Genomic DNA, 18,950 nt, shown 5'->3' with positions numbered 1-18,950 from the left:
TAAGATGTTAGAAAGTTAACAAGACAATCAGAATAAATAAAGAATCGCGGAGACAGATCTCTATACACGGACTCCATTGTGTGATCTTAGTGGCAGACATTGTGTTTGTCAATAATGGCCAATCTTAATGTGCTCACTCTATCTTCCTAATCTCTGAGAATCAACCTGTCCATCTGTGTGTGTAATGCTGATAGTCTCAATCCAGGGCTTAAGGCAATATCATATCCCTCATCAAAATCAAAAACAAATCAGTTCTCCCAGAATTTCAGTGTACCTTTCCAATTTGGACTTAATGACATTTTTAACCTCTATTATGAATCAAGCTTTGAAGACAAAACACAAACCTTCCCTTCACACTTTAATCAGTGTTCATGACAACATCTGTTTTTTTTCTTCTTTAAAAATTTTGTTCACTTTTCATTATACTAAGTAAAAACTTGTTCATAAGAGGTTTTTTAAACAAGTTCCTACTATGAACATAAAATTCAAGAAAATTTGTAAATCTAACATTGCACATCAGTATACATGTACTTAGGAATAAGTAGAAACAAGTGATACATGAGTATGATCAACTCAAATCCTTGGAAAAATATGCTATTCTCCCTTATCTTTGATTATCTGCTGTGAATTGAATCAGATTGATTTAATTGTCATGGAATCTTATACAGTGTGAATAGATTGACAACATGATTAAATGACAAATGTTGGAAAAGTTTAAGGCATCACAACATTACTTGATTCTGTATCTCTCATTTTTATAACAATTGGCACGTCTGTCTAATGTAAGTACTGAGTGTATTGATGGTCCCTGTAGGTTAAATGATCTATTCTATTATGCGTTATCTGGACGAAGACCGAACAAAGTATCAATCACAGTGTCGTCCGCAAGAGTTGTGATGTCACCCACGTTACGATCCCCGACCGCAATCTTACGTAGAATTCGCCGCATTATTTTACCAGACCTGGTTTTTGGCAGACTTGGGGCATTCTGAACAAAATCTGGCATTGCAAATGGACCAATTTTTGTTCTCACTGAAAAAAAAGGATTGTGTACAATAAATTTGCATCAATTTTGCAGACATGCATTGACAAAGATTAAATCATGAGAACTCGGTGGACTGTAAAAGCAATCAGTTTTTACATTTTACCATGACTTACCTTTCATCTTAAGTTCACTGCCCAATTCCTCGGTAAATGTTTCATTCTGGAATCGGTAAACACATTTTAATATTGGTTGAAAAGCAAACATAATATTGAGAAAACAAACAGTATTCAAGCTCGAAAGTCATTGATTTCAACAAAATTAAATCAGCATTATTTTAGTTTCCCCTACATATTCCCATGTAAAACTTAATCCTTTATTGTGGCCTCATCCAACGCTAGGAGCAACGATCTGAATAAATTTAAATCTTCATCAACTAAAGACGCTTGCATATTAACAAAACTAAGTATGACCCCTTTGTTGAGAAGGTTTTTAAAGATTTTTCCTCTCTACATTCTCCTGTAAAAGACTTATTCCTATCATGGTCCGCACTATCCAAGGGGGGCACAATATAAATAAATTTGAATCTCCATCATCTAATTATGGACGCTCCCCAAATAATTTTTTTTTGACAATAGAAAAGTTATACATTGGCAGTCTGTATGTAAAGGAAGAAGACTGACCTCCTTGAGTGTGACAAAGCAGTAGGTACACTCGCCCTTAATTTTGTGGGGGTGAGATACAACAGCTGCCTCAGCGACTTTGGGGTGTTCCACCAGAGAAGACTCGATCTCGGCGGTGCTCAGCAGGTGCCCCGAGACATTTACCATGTCATCTATCCTCCCCGTGACCCAGATATACCCATCACTGTCCTTCTTACCTCCTGTGGATTCAAATTTAGAGGTTAATCAAGATATCACAAGGTAAGACACTGCACAATGTTACAGAGACCTACAGGTAAATACCTGCATTATTTATCCATTACATGTATATAAATCAGTGGTTCATAGAGGTGCCTCAAAATTCAGCTCTGTAGGGGAAGTTTGAACTAGTTCCATTTCAGAACTTTGAAGAAAGGATTTAAAATCTGTTCAATAAATTTAATGTCAAAATTAATTTTAATATTAATTAGTGAGTGAAGCGTACCATCCCCTGTGCAGTAGTAGCCTGGGAACTTTTTAAAGTAAGTTGTCTCGAATCTCTCGTGGTTACCATACACAGTTCTCATTATACCAGGCCAGGGCTGCTTAAACACCTGTTAACAATAAAGACACAATTGTAAAATATCTACATCATCCCAGTAACACCCACACTTAATATCAACCAAATAAAGCACAAAAAACGGAATTTCTTCACCTAATGATTCTATTTGTTTCTAAATCAGGAATCAATGGGCACAATAAATGCTTCACAACATAATCTATACTTTCTGTAGATACATGTATTGTTAATTGTATGGAGATGCACTTTTTGTGCTTTATTTTGGATATCTGATGTTCATAAATCTGATAAAAATACCATTGCTCTTGACAGATATAAAGTTGTTGCTTGCATTTTTATAATTAGTTGCTGAATACACAGTGAAAATATCAAATATTGAATAAGCATACATTTATTATACACACATGTATGCTCCTATATTTCTACATGCATGTAGCATGTAGATATCAGATATTGCCATCACACTGACCCGATATCCCACTTTATCAGCCCCTGTGTTTTATCTACTGCTTGATTTATATGTTTATTTTGTATGTAGATATCAGATATTGATTGTAGATGTCATATACCACATTTATACTGACCAGATATCCCTCTTTGTCAGCCTCTGTGATTTATATATCACCTGTTCTACATGTATTGTATATTATCTGTAGATATCAGATATCGCCTTTATACTGACCAGATATCCCTCTTTATCAGCCTCTGTGATTTCTCTTCCCTCCTCATCTAGGATGACAGGAACAACTCCAAAGAACGGAAATGTCTGCAGAGAAAATGTCACTAAACTCAGAAACATGTCAAGTTATGGTGTAATTCCGTAAACATTTTAACCAAAATTTAAAAATACACAAAATTTGTGGAATAGCAATTGATAAAGCATGCATTTCAAATTGCTTTGATGATAAATGTTCCATTTTTCTCATCATCTCTAATGCATTTCAGATGACAATTGACAGTAACACAGAAAATCCATAACGAAGGCAGTTACTGTAAGGATATAATCCAGTGTTAGTGAAATTAACTTCTCATTGTAAAATACTGAATTCCATGTTATGCGTTAATGATCCCATCAGACAGTGTAGAAAACAAAATTAAGACCATACTGCTGATTTTCACATTTGACTTAAGCTTATGCTTTGAGGGATTAGTCCAAAGGAAGGGAAAAAACTGTGTTGATTGATTTTATCATAAACATGTATTTTGCTAAGTTTGTGAAAGTAACTCTTGCTAAGATTGTGATAATAGCTCTCAGGGAGAAAATTTTTACATACAAAAGTAAAGAATATGTTTCCATGGATACTTACAGCAGAGCCGGGTTTGGTGGTAGTAGCTCCTGGGAGTGGGGTGATCACATGACCTCCCTACAAGATTATTTATACATGTATACAGGAACTGTAGAAACACAAATTTTCGTGGGGATCAATTTTGTTAATTTTTTTAAATTAAAACAGTTTCATGGGCATTAAATTTCGTCTTTTCAAAAGTAACACTATTGAATATATAGTCATATGAAAATTTTGTGTAGGATTTAACTTTGTTGATAATTGTAATAATAAACGAAATTTAATCCATAATGAAATTTTCTGCTTTTACAGTATGTTCCAAGTTTTACGTAAAAAAAACAGGGTTTGATGTTTGGTCTGATTGTTATGACATGACTTACTGTTTCTGTTTGCCAGAATGTGTCTACGATGGCACACTTCTTATCCCCCACTACATTATAGTACCACAGCCAGGCCTCGGGGTTAATCGGTTCACCCACAGTACCCAGGACCTTCAGACTGCTCCTATCATACCTAGAAATCAAGAGAAATAAAGTTTCCTTAATTTAATATTCATTGGTCTGAAATCAAAAATCTCAATTTCACTAATAACATCTATCAGCCTTCATCTTAAATAAAATGCTATCTTTTATTACACTTAAATTGTATTTACATGTCAAGCTTTAGCTAAATACTCTTATGTACAAGAAATGCCCCTTAACTTACTTTGTGACATGGCTATCCCCGTACTTCATCAGGGCTCGGATGGCGGTTGGGGCCGTGTAGAACTTGGCCACTTTGTATTTCTCTATGATGGCCCAGAACCGACCAGCATCGGGGTAAAATGGCACTCCTTCAAACTAAAAACAAAGACAACGCTGTCACTGAGAGCAAAAATAGGCTGGAGCTCTATATAAGGATTGTTGATAAAGAGAAAAATATATTTATGATCCTTGGTTTTCTACCTCAGATGATCAAAGTACAAATTTGACATTTATGGGAAAAGAGTATTTTACATATTTTATTCATTCTCCCTTTATTTTTTTTTATGTCAATATTTGTAAAAAGATCAGCTGTAGAAACTCAGACAATTTGAAAATAATAATGAAAAACTTTACAATTCATAAGTATAAATTATTAATAGTATTACTAATTAATATGCATAGATATTTGAAAATATCCATGAATTTCAATGCAAAAATTATTGTTTTTGGTTGTTCTAAATTTTAAATCAATTTTAATGAATTTGCAGACTATATAATTAATATAGTTCGCGGACAAGTTCTATGCCTTTTAAACCGGTCAAACTTTCCATAAAATCTTTACCTTTTTTCAAATAAATATACAAGAACTTTGCTATATATTATTGAAAAATATACAGCTTTTTTATTTTGATAAAACTAGCTTCACGGAGCATGCTACATTTTGGCACATTTACATCACAAAGACTCTTTATTAAAATTAAAAATTGCACAATTGTAGCGCAAAGAGTTTTATGATATTTTACCTGCCGCTAAAGTATTCATGAAACGTTACTAGGAGAAATTTAGAACTAAATTGGAGGGTATATGACTGTTTTATAGCCGTTTATAACTGGTCAACGCTTTAAAACACAGCCAAAAATGGGAACGTCATTGAGCGTCATGGAGCACTGCACTACGTAAAAATTACGTATGCAGACTGGAAAATGTCTAAAAAGAGATTAAAATGTTCAAGATGCTGCCGGGAATTTCCTACACCCACAAAAGACAAGTTTTCAAATGGTTGTAGCTTCATAAGAATAGAAGGATTAACATTTTGAATGATTAACTCCATCGATACTTCAATACCCCCGTTTCGCATGGACGTTGCGTTGCGCCTATATGGTTTTGCATAGTTTCCATACCTGATCGATAAACTGCATAGACTTTTTGTAAGATCTCAATAAAATCAGAATCAGTACAAAAGACATTATATTGAAGAAAAGTAACATGTCTTGCTATAGATATTCAATTTTAAAGTAGAAAAAACATCATAAAAATCTGAAGAAAGGAAAGATTTATAGAACTGCAACAAACTTAACCGGTTCAAATCTGGTTGTCACGTCGCCTTATGTCAAGTGATTGCTCCGCGAATCCCATGACCTCATAGTAAAAATCGTTGTAAATTTTCAAGATTTTATTATATGGACCTGATTTTTTACATCCCAATAAACAAAATGTAGGAGTTTATTCAGACATAGGTCATACTTCACAGTACACAATAGATTTTCCGTAATTCAATGTGTTCGCGAACTTTTCTAACGACCCTCGTACATGTAATTAATATAAAATGCCTTTAAATGTTATTTCAATCACTTTTCTATATATTTGTCAGATTTTAATAAAGAAATTTGAAATTGAAGCATTCCTTTATACAAATTGCCCATTGATTTTCAAAGTTTCTCACATCATAAGCATCAATATTAATCTTTTAAGCTAATGTGTAAATTCTTTTTTCTTCTCTTTCCCAATCAAATTTATAAGTTGCCTGCCGCTCTAAGAAATTTTCATTACAGCTGAAAGCCAAATCCACATTTCTCCAGTTTCAAGGGATGTAAATATGCAAAATCTGTGCAAATTAGTCTACTACAATTGTATAAATTCGTTTAAAATCATGAAGACCATTGTGTCATTAAATTTAGCACATTTTTTGACTGATAACATAAAATCATAGACCAAATACACCTGTGACTTTGGAGGTCACTTCAAAATGTTATCTCTAAATGGGTCATAGTATCAAACCAAATGTCTATTCAAACAAATTCAAAGAATTGTAGTTCCCTGCTTTATTGTTAATGGTACTGACACATCAAAACTATCTTGTTTGTGTGTCCATCAAACTTCTAGGTCAACGTTATGAAGTCAAAAGTGCTACAGCTTTCTTAAGGTTTTGTCACAGGTAATGTAATTGTATACATGTACATGTATAAAGCCATGTTTGCTCCATGTTATTTTCCCCAAAATTTTTTTTTGTTGGTAAAAAACAGTAATCAAGTTGATTAAGCCCAAAATTTCTCAGAAGAAAACAAGCAGAACACTCTCCAGTACCGAGTACTCACCCTACTGACAGCAATCCAAGGACTGAGGGCAAAAAAAGAAGATACAATCAAAAATAGCATCATCTAGTATACATTAAACATGATATATTTCCCTTAGCCTTACGATTATTCCTGTGGCTCCGTTGTTCAGTGGACCGTAACACGTGTAGGTGTGACCAGTGATCCATCCGACGTCTGCGGTGCACCAGTACACCTCGTCAGGGTGGTAATCAAACGAGTACTTAAAGGTGGTGGCGGAGAACAGCATGTATCCCGCCACAGTGTGGAGTACTCCCTTAGGCTTCCCTGTGGAACCACTGTAACAAAACCAACATACATGTAGTTATATAGAATCCGAATCCCTGTGGGACCACTGTAACAAAACGGTGTCATCATAATGAAATAGAATTTGAATCAGAAGTCACGTAAATAATCTTAACATTATCAAGATAACACTACATATTCTTAAACAAAGGTTGGGCTTAAGTTTTAGTTTAAAATGATGTTTAACATAATAAGAACTACATTTTTTTATAGATGGACAAGTGACTCTAAATTTAATACCTTGTGTAGAGCATAAAGAGTGGGTTCTCTGCCTGCATCCACTCCACCTCACACTCTGTAGACTGTCCAGCCATTATATCGTGCCACCAGATGTCCCTACCTTCATTCCAAGAAATCTATGTAAAGAAAATACGCAATCTCTCAAGAAGCAGATCTGCTGGAATTTAAAATACCCAACAGTATTACATACATTTCTGTTGTAAAATCATGCCTAACAAGTAAAGGACGAGATAAATTCTCCTGACCTTGAGTTTCAGTGAAGGTCGATTTGCTGGTGGTTCTGTGGTCTCGTCGTGCTTCAGGGTCTGTATCTGTTCTTCTGATGGAGAGAGATGTCTCACGACAATACACGTACGAACCTCATGATTACTGAAAACAGTCCACATAATGGTGTATATCATATTTTTAATTACTTCATCATATATGTTTGTGACCATATCGCCAAAAAAAATGCAGAATGATGAATTTCAGAGTTGGGAGACTAACCAGTCTTGAAATATTACTCCCCCCCCACTTTCCCTTATACTTATTAACTCTACTTTTAAAATACCTTTCAATTAAGTTCTTTTCCATTGATATACCTAGGTGCTTCTTTATGAAAATTAATGAAATGTTAATTTAAAAAATTCTATGATATTCATGTTAACTTATAAGTTACAGCTATCACTCACGATTTGCGACAAATATCTACAGCATCGTCTACTATCTTCTTCACGTTTAACAGCTTTATCCCTCTCCAAACTCCATCTGAATAACAGATAAATTTCTATAAAACAGGATGTAATTAAAAAGAAAATCATAATCTTTATCAGGAAACATGACTCTGTGAGAGGTAAGAAAATTAAATAAAGATTATTGACAAGATTCTAAGTTCAATGAAAATTTTAAGAAGGATTAAATCATGTAATTTGTTGCTTTTGAGTAGAATCTAACTAATCTTCCTGATTTTGATAGCATTTTTTTTTTATTTCAGTGTTATAAACCCCCAATATGACATCTTAACTAAAATACAAAGCCTTACCAGCTGTGATGACAACATGGCACTGAGCATCCAGGATTCTGTCAGCTAGAGAGTCAGAGGAATACCCTGCAAACTACAGCATACAAAACATGAACATTTAGTTAAACTGGGTAAATGTCAAATTCAAATAAAAATTTATTTTTATTAACAATCTCTGAATACTGGTTTTTGTTTTACCTGACCTTTTCATTTTACTCTTGTACAGGTAGATGTTTATTTATCCAAGAACAAAAGAATTTGTTGCCCTACAGTGATTATTAACTTGTGCTCTTATAATGCACCTTCTTTCTTCTGAACATTACATTTTATCCTTTATACTCACAATGATGGAGTGAACTGCCCCGATTCGAGCACAAGCCAACATGGCGACAATGAGTTCCAGTATCATAGGCATATAAATAGCTACCCTGTCTCCCTTCTGAACACCTACAGAACAAGTCGCAAACTTCAACATAAATACTGTAAGTACACATACTCTCCTTGTAATATTAAAAATGATGGCATTTTTAAATTAGGCCATTGTAAGTTTTTGTATATTTAATTTCACAGACAAAATGTATTTGAGTTATGAAAATTTAAAAAAAAAAAATTGTCCAGCCTCATAAAAACAGTATCGCTTTCAGATCTATTGGGATTGACATGTCATTTTTTCATTTTAATTTTAGAGATTGTGATTTGCATATACTAATTCATGTAGTTGTTATTGTTCTCCTATCAACACAATTATTGATTTTAATATCACGTGAACTTTATCAGTACTATATACTGTAATTTGTCCTGTTGGTTTGTGTTTTTTCTTCCTGATAGATACATACTTGCCAACCTCTGACATGTAAAAATCTGGTCATGACCAGATTTGGAAAGTAAAAAATCTGGTCATAATGCGTAACGACATTCACGACATATTTACCATGATTAAATTATATATATATATATATACATATTTGTGTTTTGAGAATTCTTTTATTTAAAAAATGCTTTAACTTACAAAGGCAAAAAATTAATATATGTTCAATTGTTGATTAAATTTAGATGTTAAAAATAGCACTGCAGGTTTCATTATTCAGTACTGACCTAAATTAAGTGTGCATTTTTTTAAAAAGAAAGCCTTTTCAGTTTAATTTGTGCTAAATTTGGAAGTATTTCAGTTTTGGTTTTGAAGTAAGTTTTTCCATCTCTTATTTAATTTAATTAACAAGTGTGCAATATGTTTTAGATGTATAGGTAGGTCTACACTATCTTCGATCACTGTATTTTATAGTATGAAAGTTGTTTTCCAAGATTCCTTAATTGATATGTACATAAATGTTGCTTCTCTTTTTCTTGGTTCAATTTGTTCCTGGACCCTGATAACGATCTACTTCTATCGGAAGCCATTTTAAATTGACTTCAAACTTTGATTTGTCAAAACAATTCCCAGTTAACTGTTTACACCATCGGCATTGTTTACATAGATCCAAGCTTTGGGTTGTAACTATAAGTTAAAAGTGCAACCTAATTTACGAACCAAATCCGGAAATCGGGAGATTTTCGGGTTGTTCGGCAAAAATCGGATGAAAAGCATGACCTGCCGGGTTATAAAAAATAAATTGGGTTAAGGGTAGAAAAATCAGGTCCAACCCGACGAAATCGGGTGAGTTGGCAACTATGGATATATAAGTCATCTTCGATCCCCAGCTATATAAATTTAATGAATTTCTTATACAGTTATACATTGTAACACATTACCGATATAGCTAGGGCTAGGACGATACAACTTTTTCTACATCGATAGGTATCATGATATTTGAGCCAAAATACGATATGTATCACGATATGTTTGCTTATAAAATCTTTTTTTGCATTAAAATAAACAAATTATTTCTTTACAAATAAGAACAGTTTATTCAAAATAGTTGTTTATATGTTGTAAAACAGAAATACTTTACTCAAGTGGTGTTAATAATTATTTGTTTCATATCTATATTTATATTTAGGTTATTTATTTTATATATCAAACCCAAATGTTTAATAAACAAAGAAAAATAGAAGTCATATTTTTGCGGGCGATATTTCGATATTTCTTCATACCGGTATGTATCGATATGCATATCGTCCTCACAGATATATTGATATCTCGATATATCGTCCCAGCCCTAGATATAGCTAAGTAATTTCAGAGGTCCCAGTGACTTCGTTTTAACTGAGTTTTGCTGTACTGTATACAGGGTTATTTTCACCCCACTTTATTTTCACCCTTTTAATCTTGCAAACAATTTTGCCCCAACTTAACCCTTATCCTGCTAATCGCGACTCTGAGTCGCGCTGGCTTATCAGATCTGCTGCTGCGGATCGCGACCTCAGGTCGTTTTGAGGGGTTCCCTCATCTGATGCTTGTTTACCTGCTATTTTTAGCAGAGCATCCCATGCCAATGAATGAAACAAGTATAAATATAAACCAATGGTTTCGAATTTGTAAAAATATACACCAATCAGAAAGATTCATGCACATAATCACCATCCAAAATAGATGGAACTCCAGAACAAGAAATATTCCAAAATGGCTGACCTAAATATGCATGGTTTAAGTCTCCGGAGCTTTGTTAGAAAGGACATAAGTTTATACACTAAAATGAATATATTTGAGCTATTATGTAAAGGTATACCGTAAATCTGGAAATTTTTACGTCGATTTATTATTGCGAATTTGGGTCAAAAAGCTGTTGATTAATTTTTACGCTTCAAATTTTTGCAAATTGTCACTGGTGTTGAAAATAAAAATCACTAAAGATTTTCATATCAGGTTATGTTTCAAATAAATAAGACAACATTTGTGCATTTTTTACTTTAACAACGTTTTCCCAAAAGGATACCAATTATATTCAAATTTTAGCTTTGCACCTGTGCGCATGTGAATGCACGTGAGAAATGATCATATATTCTTGTCTACACTGTTTATATATATTCAAATATACTTTATATTAAAGCATTTAGTCCAAAAGTATTTAAAAAATCACTCATTTACGTGTATATTAAATTTCACTTGATTCAAATGCACGCATGTGCGTGCACGTGCATGATGACCATACACTCTTGTAGGAGGCCCTTATATCTATCTATGTTCTAAATCCCATCCTGTTTGGTTTAAATCCAAGGGAATTATAGCCATTTCAAGTTTCGGCCAATCAGATTGCAGCACACGTGCATCCACGTGATTTCAAGAATCTTTTTCTAAATCATATTGTAGAATATCTTAATGCATGACTATGTTTTAATTTTCAAAGCATTTCTTCAAAAAACAAAGGAGATATACCCATTTAAAGTTTCAGCCAATCAGATTGCAGCACACGTGCATGCGCGTGATTTCTTGAAATTTTTTGTATATCATATTGCAGGATACCCTAATGCGTGACTATGTTTTAAATTTCAAAGCATTTCGTCAAAAAACAAAGGAGATATAGCCATTTAAAGTTTCAGCCAATCAGATTCCAGCGCACGTGCATGCGCGTGATTTCATGAAATTTTTTCCATATTATATTGTAGGATACCCTTATTCATGACAATGTTTAAAATTTCAAAGCATTTCGTCAAAAAACAAAAGAGATATTGAGATTTTTGTTTCAGCCAATCAGAGCGAAGCGCACGTGCATGCGCGTGAGTTCGTGCTAATTTGATCATGTCATATTATCAACAATATAATTATAACCTTATATAATGAGTTTTAAAGTATTTCATCAAAAAATGTAAAAGTTATGGCTATATAAAGTATATCAGTCATTTCACCTATTTCACGCACCCGCACGTGCAGGCGTATGCGCGCAAAATGACCTTCGTTCCGCACACCTACACTACACACCTATTAACCATAAAAAGGTTTTAGCTCAGTTGGGTGAACAGTTTCTGAGAACACTCGCGGACAAAAAAGTACCGGAGAACAAAGAAGAAAAAAAAGAATAATAATAATAACTAGATTTAAAACTCGTTGCGAGCAACGAGAGGTCTTCCGTCCGATTCCGGAAAGGAAACGTAAAATCGAACTGAAAAAGTAAAAAAAAATTGCACACAAGGAGGATTGAATCCAAGTCGCCAGCATGAATACCAACGCACTAAATATTACGTAAATCTACACATTTACTTGTATGTTTTATATATATTATATTAACAAAACAGTGCTTCTCTCTTAAAATTATGAAAGGCTGTTCAATTTTCAAAATTAAACGCCAAACGCCAGGAGTTTATCTTTGCTGCTTTTCTCTAGAATGTTCTATCAAAAAGGTGTGATAGCTTCAATGAAATTAAAAAAGAACGTTCTTCTAGCAGTAGATCCGAGGATTAGAAAGTATATTTAACACATTTTACAAATCCCATATTGTATATATGCATGTAACACTAAAGCAGTGAAACAGTTATGAATTTTTAACTTTTTTTCAATTTCCTGTTTATTCCCAAAGTGAACTATCACGATTAGTTAATCGAAAAAGGTTGAAACGTTTCGCCAAAAAAAATGGCAAGCCCTACGACGGTCAAGGAATCAGATATCATTAATGCTCAATAAGTTGAATCAAGTCTTTGAGATAAGAATGCTAATATAATTCCGTGAAGCGATCTTTAAAAAATTGTTTTCTTATTTTTGTCTTAGTTATTAGTTTAATATGAAACAAGTGTGAATAGATAAAAACAGTGGTTAAGATTAAAACTTACAATATAACTTGATATTCTTTTTTGAGAAAGTATTACTTATAAGTATGATTTAAGATCTGTTTTTCCGTGATGCAAAAAAAGATATTAGATATCAAATTTCATTTGCACATTTAGTCTTTCCATTTTCTACTTTGAAAACCAGCCAAAACCAATTATAGAAGACGTTAGAATGTCATAGAACTGCAACGTTACAACGGCGTGACAATCCAAGTATTCCTTTACATTTTATTTTTCCTTATGTTACTTTCGTTTAAACAAACGCTCTGCTGCCTCATTGCGAGATACCAGAGACAGCCGCCATTTTGGACCCGCTTCAGATTTTCGAATGCTTATATCTGGAGTTTAGATTTATCAATATTCAAACAAATTATATAGTTAGCATTATAAGAAGAGTCTCCATTTACATACCGAAAATAAATGAAAAATATTGAAAAACAAAAAAGTTAGAAAATACACTTTTTTTCAATGTACACCTTGTAACAACCGGAAGTAGTGACGACGCACGAAAAGATGATTCTGCAAACCACAATGTCATTATCTATCATCTCCAATAAGTCTCCAGTTCATATCCTCAGCCATTTTCGATAAAAGTGCGCGACAAAATTGCATTTTAAAATCAGGAAATTGTCCATAACTTGGCACCGGAAGCGGATTTTCCAAATTTCACTCCGGATGTAACAACTTCATATAATGACGCTTGTTGTGTGAAAGTTTCATTGAAAACCGCTGAATAGTTCTCGAGAAATCTTCTGCACAAAATTTTGTCAAAAAAAATAATAATAATAATAATAATAATAAGAATAATAAGAAACAGTAGAATCACTATAAGGTCTTCCGTGAAGACGGAAGACCTTAATAATAATAATAATAATAAGAAACCGAGTAAAAACAATATGTTCCCAAACTCCGTTTGGGGAACATAATAATATGCCTAGTTAGAATACCACCAATATACTCGCAACGTGGCAAGATATTTAAGGAATAACTGTCTTATTTTTCGAATTCATGAAGTGATCAATGGATTAGCTTGTGTGATAATTTGCATAAACGCCGAAGGCGTTTATGCATAAAATTATCACACAAGCCAATCCATTGATCATCTTCATGAATTCGAAAAATCTGACAGTTATTCCTTATATTTACATGCTTTGATTCCACCTCCACGGGCTCCAAGCCTGCTTCTCCCTAGGTGTTGTCCCGCCCTGCACGTGTTTTTTTTTGGAACCGCGCCAAAACATTCATGAGGAAATCAATTACATTTACATTTGGTAATTTTATCTCGGACAAAGACATTGGAAATGTAAATATTGCAAAATCGCTCCGAAACAATTTTGATAAAAATACAAAAGGATTAGCACGGAAAATAATTTCTTAATCAATTATAACAAACATTTTAGAGGTTGTGTATGCCTTTCAACCTGAAGTATAATCCAAAAAAAATACCGGTATAACTAATTTTCTCAACATTTGGTTTTTTTTCTCACCTAAAATTTACACGACGCGTTTACATTTGGAACTTTCTAGTAAATGCACTGAGTTTGAGTTATCGCCCGTGTTGATACACGGTTAGATAAAATGACAGTTCTCTCTTTATTGGCAAATTAATTGATGAAAATACCGGTAATTAAAAACGGGAATACCGCCTCAGTGCTTGTCAAATCATCGGACGATATTGCATATAATGAAGGCAATTTACACGCACGGGTATTAACTTGTAGTTATATAGTGGACTAGTGTAAACAGGTTTCTTTTAAATATGACCAGTGCTTACCGACGCCTATTCACTGAGTTAAAAAAATGACACTTTCTCAGAAAAAAAAAATTCTTCAAATGTTGATTTATTTTTAAGAAAAATATTTTTGCGAATGCAATGTACGCGCAAATTTGCTAAAAATTTATCTACAGTAAAAATTTCCAGATTTACGGTAATAATGATATTTAATATATCATTATAATTAATATTTATAGCATTTAAATAGTTATTCAGACTTATTATCCATTATCCAAACTGTTAAGTATAAATCGACATAAATGCAATAAATTGTAGGGATATAAAAATAATATAGGAATAAACATTCTTTTTGAAAAATTTATCAATGTGTAAACTCTTGACATTTTACTAACAAACTATGTTAAGTTTGTGAGTAAAATGTCAAGAGTTTACACATCGATAAATTTTTCAAAAAGAACGTTTAATTCTTATAATTCCAATATCGAATTTTAAAAAATATTTAAATTATTTCTCTTTGAGGCCTCCATACAATCCGTTATTTCTGGACGGCGTAGGAATACATTTTATCGCAAAGGAACGTAATCGAGATGAATTTCGATAGAGTTCATCTTTAAGTTGTCAAAACAATCGATAAAGAAACTTGTAAAGACTTACCGAATATTGTTTAAGTCAACAAATATCGTAATTACGAGTTTACTTCAGAATAGTTCGTCCTTGACCATGGCCATGTTGACATGAACGACAACACTCATAGCGAAAGTTGCAGACCGACGACGCCTTCGATTTGCACTTGTTTGTTAAAAGATTGCGGAACAATATAGAAAGTAAATATGAATATGATGCTAATATGGCAAGAGTTAGAGGTACGTTTCGTTTTCCTGTCAAAACGATACAAACTGAGCTAATTTTCTTCATCTATTATGAACGTCGAGACAGCGTTCTTTTTAAAATTCACACTGCATGGTGATCGGACAGTGACATAAACATTTTCATGGCGTCCGTCAGCTGGGCAATCCAGTTTGTCGCCAGTTTTGTTTTATTACTTTTAATTAATTAAATTTGAAGTTTTTTGTATTCATAATTTAGCCAAAACAGACCAGAAATAACTGCTTTCATTTAATCATTGTTTATACGATAACCTAGAAGCTTTATCAAGAAAGTAGTTCTGATTGAAAAATTTTATCGATCATACATGCCAACTTTCCCGATTTAGGCGGGATTCTCCCGATTTTACCCTTTCATCCCGCCTTCCCGATCGGGAGAGAAAAATTGCCCCAATTTCCCGATTTGAAAAAATTCAGATTTTCAGTTTCCCTACCGCCGAATTTTGTCAATTGGGATAAGAATATCAGAGTTGTTTATTCAATGCACACAGACAAGTCTCATTGATTATTTAGCATGCAGAGTTAATTAGCCACAGGAAATCACTTCTCGCTTCAACGCACACGCTACTGTCCAGGTACAGGTAGCTTAGCCTATAGCCTGGAGCAGTTAGGGGATTAATCTTTTTAGTTTGAAGGGGTTTGCAAAGTGAAACACATAGATTAAGGGCTTAATTATTAGTAATTGTATTAAAAACAAAAATTAAAGTCAATAAAATGATAATCAAACAATAAAATTGGAATCCAAGAAGATCGTTTTTTTTGAAAACGAAAGTAGAAAATTTCAAAGCATATATAGCTGCTGATTTTGACTGCTAATAATAAATTCATTGTATAGTTTGTCAATTAAAAAAAATATTGAAAATAATTTAGATTAAATAATACTCTCATGTTAAGTACACTAAATCCCCCCCCCCCCCGTTCTCCCATAGATCATACTCATATTGTACATTGTATTTCTTTGTTAAATATATGTCAAGGAAATACCAGAGACCCATATGGCATTGCCACAGTCCCATTTTGGGACTGCAAAAGTTCATCATGTTCATGAAGTAGTCTTTTACAATTTTAAGTTTTCTTTGGGATGGGTGGGAGTGGGGCTTGTGTTAAAAAATTCATGATTTATTTAGGCCTATTTCTCCAAATTGTTTTGTGTGTGAGATAAAAATAATCATGCAGTGTCTATATACTTATAGGAAATAAAGTGACACTTGATTTTAAGGGTACATACCAGAAACAAAATGTAAATTGATAGAATAGAGTGACAACTATTAAGCAAAGATATTTAATTAAATTTGGAAAAATAAAACTTATTGAATTATTTGTGCTGTATTAATAAGTGCTATCAATATTATAATTTAAAAAAAAAGTATTTCATAATCATTTATTTTCACGACAAAATGTCGCGAATTTAAAGCTTTGAAAATTGTCGTCACGAGCAAAATCCCCCATGGGAATTTTCAAAAGTTGGCATGTATGATCGATGTGTAAATTTTTTCTTAAACATGTTCTCGTCCAATCAAAACACAGGAAATCAATACATAAAATGAAGATTGGAATTATAATTAATATGAATAAAAAGCTCTTTCTTTTCTTTATATTTAACACACAACTTATGTGTTGATTGCATCAAAGATAAGGATGCTATAAGCTGATAAATAAAGGAAGTATGCATTCACTGCGATATCTGTTTACACTTAACTTTCGCCGCAGCAGTGGAACTGATAAGCCAAAACTTTGGCCGCAGGATAAGGGTTAAATTCGCTCTGAAACACTTTTGTTTAAGAAATTATACCTTGTTTTTGAATTCACCCTGTTTTAAATTTGCCCAAACAAGGTAAGGAGGAAAGGGGTGAAAATAAAATGGGGGCCCTGTAAAATTTATATATATATATATATATATATATATATATATATATATATATATATATATATATATATATATATATATATATATATATATATATATATATATATATATATTTAAATAAGTAATTTTCTATTCAATCTAAAACCAATCAAAAAAACAAAACACTGAGAAAGATAATTGGAATTTTTTTAACACAGATATAAAAATTTCCTCTTGAATAAAAGAATTAATTGCAACAATGTAGGTTTTGTCTGTGTCAGGGTTTTTAAAACTGAGAAAAGATAAAAAGATAATTGCAGCCAAAGCTGTGTATTATTAGCTGCATATATACACACCAATCTTTTTGAGGACATTGGCAAACTTGCAGACTTCTTCCAATAACTTCTGATATGTGATGGAGCCAACATCTTCTGGGTTGTTGCCTTCCCTAAAGAAAAATCAGATTTACACTCGATAATCTGCTGATAAAGAATCCCCTACCACAAACAAAAATGTTGTTAATTGACATGTAAACAATAATCAACAGATGTAGCAAAACTCATTTGTGAGGTTATAGTTTACAGTGGCTTATTGATAAACTGCCGACACCTGCGGTTTTGCTGATTTAATCTGCATTACATCTGCTTACCAGTAGAAGGCGATCTTGTTCCCCATTCCCCTCTCAATGTTTCTATCAAGAGTATTGTAACATATATTGGTCTGTGCTCCATCCATCCACTTGATAAAGATGGGACCCTTGCGACAATCAAAGTTATACTGAAGGAATTCTCCAGTTGGGGGAGACTTCCAAAAGAATTGTTTTGAAATCTCCCTCCAAAAGCCGGCGGGGTCCTCTACGGATTGCTTGTACATCTCCTTGTACTGCTCAAAGGATGACACATGTGCATCCTTCTGTATTCTCTCCAACGGAGGAAACACGTCAAAGTGTCCGTTGTCCATTGTCTTTGTGCAAATCAATACTTATCTGGAATACTGTCTCTTCTTGCCCGAAATGAAAGTGGAAAAAAAGTGACGCGACAGGAAGTAGACAATTCGTACCGAAGCACATTCGGACAAACCGAGTTTTAAATATTGTGTTTAACTGTTTTGCAGGAATTTCCTATCGTCTTGTTAAATATTTAATTTTGTTCAGATCAATTATTTTATATATAAAGTTTCTTGAAATTAAACACTACAATTCTAAGAACTCTTAAAAAAATGAAAATATCAGGTATATTCAAAGATTACAGAGCTCACCTAACTGGATGTTAAATTTATCTTTAAGTGTTAAAGGCAAAGTCCCACTTTAAACTAATAAGTATCCTTTAATCAGTGTGCATTTCTGGATGCATTGTTTGCATTTATGCAATTTGGGTCTGATTGGGCTTAATTTGTTGTAGTAAAATTGGTACATGTACTTTATTATATTATTTGATTGATTAATTTTAATTCTATAAACTTATTTACTTCACTCATCTGGAAAATGATGTAGGCCAAATCCAGCATCTGAAGCAACTTTGAGAGTGTTCTGTCCTCGAGGACCCTCATCGATTTTGGACAAGTTTACTGAAATTTTACAAGTCTATATATAGCTAATATTTAATTAATTGAATTCACCTAAAAAAAATTGACCAGGCACTAGGCTCATCTGAAACTGTGGAACAGTGCATGACCTTGATGCATCATCCTTGCAAGTG

At 33.1% G+C, this 18,950-nt stretch overlaps 1 protein-coding gene across 1 annotated transcript; it reads right to left on the bottom strand.

Annotated features, from left to right (window-relative positions):
- Positions 1-345: 345 nt before the first annotated feature.
- Positions 346-18,312, bottom strand: LOC134233490 (acetyl-coenzyme A synthetase, cytoplasmic-like). Its single transcript, XM_062715465.1, has 16 exons — positions 17,903-18,312; positions 17,610-17,701; positions 8,434-8,537; positions 8,112-8,184; positions 7,762-7,837; positions 7,336-7,459; positions 7,091-7,206; positions 6,651-6,843; positions 4,195-4,328; positions 3,870-4,002; positions 3,511-3,567; positions 2,886-2,969; positions 2,129-2,237; positions 1,666-1,865; positions 1,159-1,204; positions 346-1,032 (listed from the first exon to the last, which is right to left on the bottom strand). Exons 1-16 carry the CDS (start codon positions 18,211-18,213, stop codon positions 833-835), a joined length of 2,052 nt encoding a protein of 683 aa, XP_062571449.1. The 5' UTR covers positions 18,214-18,312; the 3' UTR covers positions 346-832.
- Between the last annotated feature and the right edge of the window lie 638 nt (positions 18,313-18,950).

Source organism: Saccostrea cucullata, unplaced genomic scaffold (assembly GCF_032062105.1).
Source record: "Saccostrea cucullata isolate Sc308-1 unplaced genomic scaffold, CSIRO_AGI_Scuc_v1 ctg258, whole genome shotgun sequence".
Classification (NCBI taxonomy): Eukaryota; Metazoa; Mollusca; class Bivalvia; order Ostreida; family Ostreidae; genus Saccostrea; species Saccostrea cuccullata.
Note: the sequence above shows the minus strand (reverse complement) of the source record. Positions and strands in the feature narration are given on the sequence as shown.

Excerpts from the sequence above, each read along its gene's own strand:
- LOC134233490 (XM_062715465.1), bottom strand. The coding sequence starts at position 18,213 with ATGGACAACGGACACTTTGACGTGTTTCCTCCGTTGGAGAGAATACAG. Across the intron at positions 1,205-1,665 it reads GCTTTGTCACACTCAAGGAG|AATGAAACATTTACCGAGGA; the intron begins GTCAGTCTTCTT and ends TACCGATTCCAG. Across the intron at positions 1,033-1,158 it reads CAGTGAACTTAAGATGAAAG|TGAGAACAAAAATTGGTCCA; the intron begins GTAAGTCATGGT and ends CTTTTTTTTCAG.